The following is a 12,733-nucleotide window of genomic DNA, read 5'->3' as shown; positions in this document are numbered from 1 at the left end:
ATGAATGTTTTACACTGAGCCGGTGCAGTTCTCTGATACATACCATGAAATCTTAGAAAGATGGCGAAAACATTTTGACAGTCTTCTAAATAATAAGCATCAAGAGGAATATCCACCTTGGGAACCTATAGCCACTGCTGAAAGCAACATCTCATCCCCAGCATTTGACGAAATCATCGTGACCCTCAAAAAACTGCGAAATGCAAAGGCAAGCGATGAAGACTCTATAGCGGCTGAACTCTTGAAAGAAGGTGATGAGGAGTTACATAAGTACCTCCACCACTTAGTAATAGACGTTTGGGGAAAAGAATTCATAAGACAAGAATTCGTTGTGAGAGCTGTGCGTTTTGTTAAAGCGCAGCGCATAAGATGTCTAGGTCCTGTTACCCGTATGCCTGCTGACTGTGCCGTGAAGAAAGCCACGACGGGAAAGCTAATGAGCGTAAAGGCCAAAGGCAGACCCAGGAAGCGATGTATAGACACAGTGGAAAACGATCTCAAAGATTTGGAAATATGTAACTAAGAAGCAAATGCTGATCATTGTGAAGGAAACTTTGACGCATCCAGCATTGTAATGCTGTGAAAGAAGAAGAAAACAGAAAAAATTTTGGAATACATTTTTGGTTTAATATAATCTGGTAGATAATTTCATGGCATTTATTTTTTGAATATGATATCCGGCATATATCCGACACGGGCACAAGTTACATGGTCCATTCGATCAGTACAATTTCCGACTACTTTTTGCAATAAAACTGAATAAAAAATATAAATGGGCCCAATCAGCAAAAGTCCGACGCAAACGATAGTCCATTGGCTTCAATTTTTGGACGAGCTGTATTTTATAGGCTCGTAAGCTAAGATCCTTGCATAAAATTTTACACTTAGTCAAGGGTAATGGCCAACAAGTCGAGAACGACGACGAATTAATATTTCTGTGAGTCTCCTTCAACATTTCGCTCTATCAACTTCTTAACCTGTTTTTTTTTTTTCAAAGAAAATTTCCACAATTTGGAAGCCGTGATCTGGCGTTAAACGACTCATGATGACATTTGCCAAACATTACTGGACGGAAATGTCAACACAGCTCGCTGTCAAACCATAGTTATCGATATCGGTAGTTCTCCAGTCAAGGACTTTACACTCCTTGTCACTCATTTACCCTCAATGCATGGGGAATGTAAGGATGATAGATTACAGGCAAGGATGTTAGATACCAGGTTTGTCGTTAGGTACGGTGAAAAAAAATTGTTGAAGAGAACTTTTCTACGTCATTCGTTTTGTGTTTCATAAAATTTAGCTTTTGCTTAGTGAAACACAAAACGAATGACTAAGCTAAATTTTGTGAAACACAAAAAAAATGACGTCGCCATATCTGTCAAATTCTCTCAGAGCCTAATAACGGTCTGCTAGGTAGTACACCTCTAAAAATCTTTTCACCATGGATTACAGGTTTGGCCAATAACTATGATGAAAAACAAAATTTTGAGGGGAACTTCGGCTACCACGTCACGGGAGTGATTCGCCAGCCAAATTCTGCACGATCATTTCACATGTATTCACACACTCGTCCAATCAGTCGCTGCTCAGATAGCAACGAAGTGACATCGTATTAATTTTTCGTATAGCACTAACACATTCTTAGTTTTTCGTAAACATACCGCTTCGTAGCTTATGCTATGTCTGCTAAACGGCCGATGCTGTGAAAGTCGCTGAGAGCCGAATAACGGTCTGGTATCGGCCACACCATTAAATCTTTCCACTTCCCCACAGGGTGGATGGTATGCTGCTACAACAACAACAACAAATCGATAGTTCTCATGTTGTTAAAAAACAAACACGCGATACAATTAAAGGCGCGAATTTAATGGTTACCTATATTTTTTTTTAATTAATTGTTTTGCCATAACATGATTGCAACTAACCCCTTGAGTTTATTATATGTATATAAATTTTTACGTTACCCCTTTATTATGCACTCTGCGTCATTGACCATGAACAGCGCAAATCATCTGTTAATATTCTGATAGTTTGTCGCATTTGTAGGTGCCTTAAAATAGCCTCGTTATGTTTTGTTGCACCTTTAGACGTCACTGAGCGACTGCAGCTACGACAAGCTTTCGTGCAGCCTGTAAAAATGCAAGACATTTATATTTATTTTTAAATTTATAAGCATGCACCATCTATCAGATGTCTTAGCAGCCAAAACTGTTGTTGCGATTTGTCGAGCACATGTGTTGATACCTCTAAAAAGGAATACAAAGTTTTTAAATGTAAGATTTATGCTAGCTGAACACACATAAACACATACATACATACTTAAGCACAATTTTTTTTTTATTTTGGCAAAATGCCAGATTTCCCACAGCAAACAGAGAAAAGCAGTTAATGTTGACTAATTATATGTGTAAATTTGATTTAAAAGCAATTAAATATATTCGTAATACATTTTGAAAAAAAAAAACAATAACGGAAAACTATTTAAAACAAATAAAGGTTTAAAATTGCTATTATTTCATACAATACTTCCAATTACAAACAACACTAAGAACTCTCTCAGCCAAATATTCTTTCCTTAAATACATTTAAGGCAGCCATGCGCTCTCTTTATGCATCCAGCATCTTTCTAAACGAAATACTTTTCATAATGCGCGTTCATTGAAATTAATTTTCAAAATACTGAATCAGTGCGAGCGGGACACTCAGCCGAAAACCACACACACTATCCGTCGATAGTCACTAGTTGGAGGCGATCACTGAAAAGTAAAAGTAAAACAAAAGGAAAATTTTATCACACATATACATATACATACATAAGTGTTTATAAAAGTGTTAGCAAAAATAAAAAATAAAACAATTTATTTGTAAAATTTGTACGTCACGTGAATCATTGTATTAAATCATAATTCACTCTTGTTTTGACCTTAACTAAAAAAACAACTTACACACATACAACTTACTTACATACATAGGTATGTGCATAAATGACTTATTACTTGCATATACATATGTACACACAAAGTCACTAAAAGCACAAGAGTCAAGAGTTAAGTGTTAAGAGTCAGAAGTTTCTCCAAACAGCATTCTCTCTCTCCACTGGTGTAGTAATATGTTTCGTGTATCGCAGGAGATTCGCTTGAATACAAGCGGTAGCGCTGAAGTTGTGCGTTACTGCAACAACACAAATGCCGACAGTGAAAATGATTGTATTTTTGGAAAATACCAAAGAACCCCAGATGCGGGTGAGTACGCATTCGAAAAGTTTTTTAAGTTTTCAGTTTTTTTAATTCGGTTAAACAAAATCTTGCATGCAAGTACTTGACTTAACATATATACTTTACTGTTAACATATGTAAATATATCTGTTTACTTACATGCAGACATGTGCATTTGCGTTTTCATCTATGTATTTAAGTGCATCCACTGTTAATTTTTCGAATGTTTTGTATACCTATTTGTGACCTATTGCTTATTGCTTGTTGTGTCGGCCCATAACCTACATACAAACGGATATAATCAAAGTATTGTATCTAAATATATATATCTCTATGTAGAAAAACAAAGATCAAAGATTTCTAATAGAAAGATGTATGCATGCAAATGTACGGACATATGTTTTTATTTTTCAAAAAAATATTTACATGTTTACATTTATAAATCTTCTATGTAATTATTATTTTTCTCAGAGTCCAATTAAAATGTAATTGTGGACTATGTCGATTTAAAGGAAATGATATCGAGAGTGATTTTTGCTTTTTTCCTTTAATTTATTACAATAATAAACCAAAATATAAACAAATTGCAAACAATAAATGAGTTTGAGCAAATCAAAAAAATATTTCCTCACTTTTGAACTGTCCTGCGCTCCGCTTCCTCAAGCAGAATTCCTTGTTTTTGTGGAAATGTTTTGTACTGGGTGTGGGACCATTCATTTTCCATTTTTTTTCTTCATTGTCCAGAGATATCAGGTTTTTTTCTTTTTTGAGAATTACCATTATATAGGCGGTGAGAGTGGCTACTGAACGATGTCGTACATTTTCAATACCAAACTACTGCTGAGCAGATGAGTTAGCTGGACAAGGGACCCTCCGAAAAATGAGATGTTTGAAGTTCTCTTGGAATCCTGTGGTTTGTTCCTGAAAACGTGGGCTTCGCGCCGACTCAGCAAGCGCTAGGTTAGTGCGTAAAAGTGCAAAGCCGGCAGAAGGAAATTGTAAGGCTAACAAGGCCGCAGCTCTGGTTGGACTGATGACGGGCCACTTTCTGTGGGCGATGAGACGGCGGACCACTCTATGTGCGCCTGCCCCGCCTTCGCTTGAATCAGCTTTGAGATCTTTGGCACTGATGTGTTAAGAAGCGACCACCTTGGCTGCTTGGCACCACAAGATCTACTCAGGTTTCTTCGGAGATCGGGCAGATATAACGAAAATTAAAAGGGAATCCGAGTGTAGTACAATGGACTTAATTGTGTTTGAATGCTGCACTTTCTAGTTATCCCGACAAAAAAAAGCCGCAGCTCTCGAATTTTGTGGGTCTCCTTACCGGACATCAGCCGTTAGGTATCTATGTAGTGAGACTAGGCATTGTCTCGAGTGCTTTCTGCAGCAACGTTCTGGAGGATGAGATTTGGCCATCTTGGCTCTCACTTTTCTGATACACTCGCTATGGCTTAGATATAACACACCTGAATAATTTCATTAGTAGATTTGAGCAGTTAACGGAAACGTAATTCAGCCATTCTTTGGTCGTCAACCTCCTCTTCCACCACTTTCCTCCCCTCTTTTCCCCTCTATATGGTATCACAAACGACGAATTTGATTTTTTTTTTTCAAGTAGGCTCTTGCATGGGCAACAATTGAAAGCAATCTAACTGAACCTTAGAGGAAGGATAATATGTGCACCAGGATTCATTGAAATATATTACTTTTTAGCAGAGTTATCGTACGCTGACGCAGACGGTTGGACGGCTAAATCGACTTTTCTCAATATTCTTAGCATTTTGGCATCCTTGAAATCAGGGTTTTTGTTTTAGTATCAGTTGAGAATAATTTGGCAGAGCTGTTTCCAATATTTACAAAATTTTCTAAACTATGATTCAGTTCCGAAATTTAAAAATAGAAGTTTAAGTGCGCCAGCACTACTCTTTATAAATATCACTTCGGGCAGTAAAAATGAAGAACAGCTTGTAGTTTTATAGCGTCTCCGTGACATGGATGCTTTTGAAACCTCGATTTTTTGTTCCTGTTCACTCCACTCGGGAGCATAGGGCCTCGACAGCACTCAGTCTTGCGTTGGTTTCGTTAAACTATTTTGCTTTCTGACAGGCTAGGTGAGTAGCTTGCCGCTACCAAACCTCGATCTTGATACTTTTAGTTTCCAAGGAATTTTTGTACAGAATAATCAGATTTTTAGGCTGTATTATTATGAGCAAGTTTTTCTCCGATCAGACATAACCTATTATATACACATAATTTATAGCCTAACAGGGAATACGCGTTTTTTTTGTTGTTCAAAATTAGCTTTATTCATCAACGTAATTTCCATCAAGAACAACGTAATCAGTCCAGCGCCGCTCTAACATTTCAATACCACTTTTGTAGAACGATTTACAGAACTTTCAACAGAGCTTTCTCATGTAAAATACTTATGCAATAAAAGCCAACAGGTTCTTTTGATATCTTTACTACATACGTCTGCCTGATTTTTTCTAACTACAAAATTCAAATTACAAATTGTTGTTGTTGTTGTGGGTTGGTTAGTTGATTGAAGTAGTGATTCTTCCAGAATCCAATCTGCACCATTTTGTTGCCATATCCTCGTTACCAACTTGATTACCAGTTTACGGTATAACCTTAAGAACCTTATTAGATTGTTGCCACCCAAGCCCGACAGTTGTTCGAGACTCTCGATTAGCGGCTTCCCCAGGATTAACATTCGGTCCTTCCATAGGGCAGGACATTCACAGAGAAAGTGGAAGATTGTTTCCTTTTTCTCCGATTGTTTGCAACTGTGACAGTGCGTGTTGTGATCAGATCAAAAGCCAGTAATGACTGCCGTTGGTCTCCAGGCGTCCCGTCGTTTCATGTTTAACAATATTGACGATTGTTTGAGGTTGTAGGTGGGTCATAACGTCCTGCTAATTCTGCATTTCGTCTGGTCTCTCCATCTACAATCCGCAATTCGGAGGTATTTTAGGGCACCTAATGGTGCGAGGTTCCATGGTTCCTGTAAGAACAAAGACGGCGATCTGGTGACTGACGTACAGAGCAATCTTAAATTATGGAGGGAACACTTCTCGAGCCTGTTAAACGGTGATAGCTGCGCATGTCATAGAGAATGTGAAGATCCCGATACCCCAATCGTTGACGACGGAATTGTCGTTCCGTTACCCGACCATGACGAGGTGAGAATAGCAATATCACGGCTAAAGAACAACAAAGCCGCGGGCGCCGACGTACTGCCGGCTGAGCTATTCAAACATGGCGGCGAGGAGCTGGTAAGGTGCATGCATCAGCTCCTATGCAAAATATGGTCGGATGAAAGCATGCCTGCCGATTGGAATTTAAGTGTGCTCTGCCCAATCCATAAGAAGGGCGATCCTGCAATTTGTGCCAATTACCGCGGGATTAGTATTCTAAATATCTCCTATAAGGTTCTAGCGAGCGTATTGTGTGAAAGGCTGAAACCCACCGTCAATCAACTGATTGGACCTTATCAGTGTGGCTTCAGACCTGGAAACTCTACCATCGATCAAATATTCTCAATACGCCAAATCTTGGAAAAGACCCATGAGAGGAAAATCGACACACACCATCTTTTCGTCGACTTCAAAGCTGCATTCGACAGTACGGAAAGGAGTTACCTGTATGCCGCGATGTCTGAATTTGGTATCCCCGCAAAACTAATACAACCAGCAGCGCCGTCAGAATTGGGAAGGACCTCTCCGATCCGCTTGATATCAAACGATGTTTCAGACAGGGTGACTCGCTGTCGTGTGACTTCTTTAACCTGATGTTGGAGAGCATCGTACGAGCCGCAGAACTTAATCGCTCAGGCACAATATTTTATAAGAGCGTACAATTGTTGGCGTATACCGATGATATCGATATCAGCGGCCTTAACAACCGCGCTGTTAGTTCTGCCTTCTCCAAACTGGATAAAGAGGCAAAGCGAATGGGTTTGGTGGTGAACGAGGACAAAACGAAGTACCTCCTGTCTTTAAACAAACAGTCGGCGCACTCGTGTATCGGCACTCACGTCACTGTAGACAGTTATACTTTCGAGGTTGTAAAAGGCTTCGTTTATTTAGGAACCAGCATTAACACCGATAACAATGTCTGCCTTGAAATCCAACTTAGAATCTCTCTTGCCAACAAGTGCTACTTTGACGAACAAAACTAACACTCTACAAGATTCTCATCATGCCCGTCCTAACATATGGCGCAGAAGCTTGGACGATGACAGCATCCGATGAAGCGACGCTTGGAGTGTTCGAGAGAAAGATTCTGTGTAAGATTTTTGGACCTTTGCACGTTGGCAACGGCGAATTTCGCAGATGATGGAACGATGAGCTGTATGAGCTTTACGACGACATAGACATAGCGCAGCGAATAAAGATCCAGCGGCTTCGTTGGCTGGGTCATGTCAAATTAAAAATTCGAGGTACCTGCTTTCAGCTGATAGAAGAAGTAAAACAGAGTTTATAAGAGAACTGCAGTTGATTCCTGGTAATGCATTTGAAAAATGTTTTGATGTATAGATTATTTAGTGACATAAGTATATTACATATGTATCTTCGAGGAATATGTGTCTCATTTTTCATTAACCCTCCGTTGAAGACATTTTTTAAAACCTTTGGTTAGGCACCCGGGTCTGGCCTTTTTTCGTCCTTTAACCCTTTTTAAAAGGTTATATACCTAAATCGATGGAAAATTAAATTTTAGGAAGTTAACAGGAGGCAAAATACATTTCGCGCAATTCGGCAATAAGGCTGAGCACTTTAAGTAAGTGGTCAAACACAGACTATGACCACGGTAACATCCTGGATGGCACGTGGGGGTTTCCCGGACAGTGAAGCCTACCCTCGAAGGTAGAGTGGGAACGGGACGTGGTAAGATAGGGCGAGACCATTCATGTATACACAGATGGCTCAAAGCTAGAGGACAGGGTGGGCGGAGGTGTATATTCCGAGAAACTCATTAAAGAGGCGAGAAAAGACAAGAATTCCTTTACAACATTGTAACTTTTGATAATAAGTGGTGTTTCCAACATGAACCTAAAACAAAGCGTCAAAGTGCCGAATGGATGGACGAGCCACCACTCAAAAAATCGCGTTTGGAGAAGTCAAAAATCAAGTCGATGCTCATTTGTTTTTACCATTCCAAGGGGATTATTCACAAGGAGTTCGTGCCAACGGCCAAACTATCAATGCAATTTTCTATCTTGGCTATCTTGGCATTTTGAAGCGTTTGTTGCATCGCACTCGTCGAATTCACCTGAACGCCGCGAGGGAGGAAGCTGGCGCTTATTGCGTGATAATGCACCATCTCATCTATCCACCCTTGTGACTGATTTTTTGACTAGAAATCGCATTTTACCCATCAATCACTCACCGTATTCGCCTGCTAATGGCTCCCTGTGGCTTCTACCTATTCGGAAAATTGCATTTTGCCATGAAAGGAAAACGTTTTGTGCCGTAGAGGTCATCCAAAAGGCTTATACCGACATCCTGAAGGACATTCCGGTCAACGACCAGAAACACTCTTTCGAAAAGCTTTTAGATCGCGCAGAACAGTGTATCGAGACCAGAGGGGACTATTTTGAATAAATAAACTCGAAATTATCAAAACAAAGCTCCTGCCGTTTCTATTTTAGCTCACTCTTGTTTATTTTGGACTTCAACTTGTACGACTACTCTTCCATTAGGCTTTTTTCTTTGGCGGTGATTGTAAAGTTTTTTATTTAAAGCTAAATTCACTTATACAATATAATAATAAATATTTGATACTATTATTTTTTATTATCAACTTTACAGATGCGTATCCCACCGAAAGCCCCCTCGTGCTTGTCGCACCCGAACTAACAGATCCCAGCAGGGTGCAACTACTTCACCTTCCCAATGGCGCAGTGCGGGTGAATTCAGAAGTGGATTTCATAATTAAACGTAATGGTGTGAAGGGCAACTTTGAAGTAAAGGTGAGGCGTAATTTATGAAGTAATCGAATATTATAATTTGAAAATAAATGTGAAAAAAATGATGCTGTACTGTTTTTGTGATTTCTCCAATTCGCCTATGATATGCGAGTATATATATAACACATAGGCTGAAAAGTCTATGTCTGAAAAGTCTGAATTCACCTGTTTTTCAGTGAGTATTAACCTTAAAAAGACGGTTGTTACAATTTCATGATATTCTATTCATTAATTTGTGAGTTGTTGTGCTAAGAGTGACGCTACTTTTGTTATTTTCAAAGCAATGGATCAGAAAGAATTTCGTGTTTTTACCTGCTGCCACTAATGGCCAGGGACCACATCTAATCTATTGTTTATGGTACAACAACTGGTTTTGGACGGCCTTCACGAAATTCATTCTGCAATGAACGATGGCCACGTTGGAACTCGTTTTACCAACCTGTTACAGTGGCTAAGTTTGCTGCTTCAACACCTAAAGTCGAAGTTAGTTAAGCAATGTACTGCAGGCTCAATAATCCACGTTGAAAATCGTAATAAATCATCGCACGAAAATTATGACGAGTTAATTACATCTTCTACATTGCATCAGTGGCGCCAGCAAGAGACCCGCTTCCTCCGCTGTAATAGCGCAGACACACCAAATTTAGCGAAGTCCTCAATCATCTGTGCGATCCTTCTGGCAGAAAAATGTGAAACACAGATGGCGCTTTAAACAGTTAGAAGGCGTTGTTCCTAAGCAACGACAGGTGGGCATTCCCACCACTTAGGACTGGTAGCGGCAGGCTAATCACCTACCCTGTCAGAAATCAAAATAGACTAACGAAACCAACGCAGGAGTCTTGTCGAGGCCCTAAACTCCCGAGTGGAGTGAACAAGGAAAAAAAATAACATCTTTTAGGCGAGATCAATATTTAGACTCACTGAAAAAATAACGAATGGAGCTCGTAAATGAAAACGTTATACCTATGCAAGTTTATGCTAAAAAATACCAAAATTTTTGTTAAAAATTCGAAAGGCGCAACATATAAAAGGAAACACCCTCGTATTATATTGCGAGCGCTGCTTTAAAGGCGAGAAAATAAAATTGGTATGGGCATTCGTTTTTACATAAAAGATTGATTTACTTTTTACACACAGTGTAAAAATTTCATTCTATAATTCAAAACCTTTCTATAAGTAATTAATATCAACCCTCCGTTGGGCACTCGGGTTTGGCCAGACTAGCTTTTTCGATTTTGGCCGTGAATTTAACACATTTCTATTATGGCTAATGACTTGAGCTTCCGGGCAGCTTCCTAAAATCTAATTTTCTATCGATTTATGGATATAAGATTTTAAAAAGGATCCTCGAAAGGGCGAAAAGAAGGTCAGATCCGGGTGCACAACAGAAGGTTTCAAAAAAGGTGTGTCCAACGGAGGATTGATATATGAATTTGAAATTCTTCCATCTTATTGCAGATCGAAAGCCCATCTGGCATAAATAATGTCATGCCTCTACAAATACTTGATCCAGAACGTTTGAACGTCAACTTTTTCCTGAGCGAGGCGGGCCTCTACAAAGTGCACATCAAGTGTAATTCAGTGCCATTACCCAAATCACCATTTATCATAATCTCCATTTGTGGCGAGGCCGAGAGCAGTGCTCGTAAAATGGAATGTAAGTGTGCACACACGCAAGTAATTTACTTTCGAATTTTCTTTTTAATGTATTTCATGTTTGTTACACCCTTAAGTGCCTGTTTTCAAATCAGATGCCAGTTGTGTGACCCATCGCGGAATTGGCTTAACTCACATTTCACTCGATGAGAAGAACGAATTTACGGTTGACGGTTCGGCAGCGGGCAACAACATGCTTTTCGTTGGCATATTCGGGCCGAAAGGACAATGTGATGAGGTTGTCATTAAGCATACCGGAAATAATATTTACAAAATTACATATGAAGTGCGTGATCCAGGCGATTATCTACTAGTGGCTAAGTGGGGTGACGAGCATATACCCGGTTCACCTTTCCAATTGAGTGCCATTTAATGTGAGAGGCGAATGAGTTGGTTGTTATTTTCGTTCATTTTCCATACTTAAGTAAGCTTACCAAATGACCCGTCGTACATAATTTAATTTTAATTATTAATATTATTAAAGTACTTATTTGAATAAAAAGCAAATCATAAAAATACAAGCACAAAAAGTGTCAATCAAAAATTAGTTTTTTTTATATTATATTAATACCTGCATACATACATATGTAGATACTTATCCGATTTCAATGATTTGTTTAGGTTGCTTCGTAATTACATTTTGTTAGAAGGCAATTCCCGCCACAAATGACCAAATTTCCATTTACATTTAAGTTTACATGCATGCTTTCATAATAATTACATCTATACTATAATAAAACCGTAGTGTCGTTCTTACAAACATACATGCCCACATGTATGCATGTATTGGCGCGCAAATTGTAAAGTGGCAACACCAAAAAACAAAAAAAAAACGCGTTATCGTTTCACTGCTTTAATGATAATTACCACCAGTATTGCGATTGAAAGGCGAGTCACTTTGTGTATTTTGCTGTTTACATACATACGCACCTACATACATATGCGCTGTACATTCGTATGTATTTTTGTTTGAAGCATTCACCTCTATCTACAATTTTTCTCTCCATTAATACATTTCATTGTAGCTGCCCTTTGGAGCTTCCACTTTTTCGCTGTCGCCAACGCTGTCATCATCGTAGTCGCTGTCGTCGTCGTCGTCGTCTGCTAATGCGCTATTGAATTCACTGCCATAACATAACATAATGATGATGACCGGCAATCAGCGACGTTCTTGTTTATTTTATTGTTGATTATTTTCATTAGAGTGCTTTTTTGCTGTTACCTTATGTAGAATATATGTATGTACATAAGTATATCTATACGTATGTATGTATGCATGTTCCTGTTTTTGTTGAAACCCGCTTATTGTTGATTTTGCGAGTTGCGTTGGCTTTCGTCTCTTCATCATCGACATTATTGCTGTTGCTGTTACGGCGACTTCTGGTTGCTCCCGCATTATGAGTGTGAGTGCGTGTACGTATTGTGTTATTTGGCAATGCGCCTTAACGACTTTGCAGCGGTAGGAAAATGATATAAAGTAAGATAAATTACATGAAATATGAAAAAATACCATGCAATAGTCGAACAAAGTTGTAATTTTCAGGGAAACTAATTTTTCACGATGATTGGAATATTTTTCCTTTTTCATTCCAATATACGTAAATGCGTATGTATGAAGGTGCATTGCAAATGTGATTTGTGCAAATGTATGTATGTTGTAATCACTTGCAGTAATTCCAGGAAGAACTTGTATGTAGATTGCATAGAGGCATGCAAAGGATTACAATACTATATATTACATACATACTTATATAGAATAGAATATAGAATGTGTATATGAGCAATTTTCAATTGATTTAAGACAAACAAATCTGCGATTATAGTACAATATATAGTAACAAAAACAACAATACAGCAGAAAAAAATCAAGAAAAATACCATCCAA

General features: G+C 38.7%; 1 protein-coding gene across 4 annotated transcripts; it reads left to right on the top strand.

The window, feature by feature from the left end:
* Window positions 1-2,672: 2,672 nt before the first annotated feature.
* On the top strand, window positions 2,673-11,377 carry LOC128855587 (filamin-A). Of its 4 annotated transcripts, none has more exons than XM_054090609.1 (5): window positions 2,673-2,769; window positions 3,082-3,242; window positions 9,035-9,195; window positions 10,651-10,849; window positions 10,926-11,377. In XM_054090609.1, the coding sequence occupies exons 2-5, from the start codon at window positions 3,110-3,112 to the stop codon at window positions 11,219-11,221; spliced, it is 789 nt and encodes a 262-aa protein (XP_053946584.1). In that variant the 5' UTR covers window positions 2,673-2,769; window positions 3,082-3,109; the 3' UTR covers window positions 11,222-11,377. The 4 variants fall into 4 exon arrangements, with proteins under 4 accessions (XP_053946584.1, XP_053946585.1, XP_053946586.1 ...); XM_054090610.1 differs by having other exon boundaries at window positions 2,678-2,763; XM_054090611.1 differs by having other exon boundaries at window positions 2,684-2,769; window positions 3,106-3,242.
* Window positions 11,378-12,733: the final 1,356 nt, after the last annotated feature.

The sequence above is a fragment of the Anastrepha ludens genome, chromosome 2, assembly GCF_028408465.1.
Source record: "Anastrepha ludens isolate Willacy chromosome 2, idAnaLude1.1, whole genome shotgun sequence".
Lineage (NCBI taxonomy): Eukaryota > Metazoa > Arthropoda > Insecta > Diptera > Tephritidae > Anastrepha > Anastrepha ludens.
The sequence above is the reverse complement of the archived record's forward strand: the minus strand, read 5'-3'. Positions and strand labels throughout refer to the sequence as shown.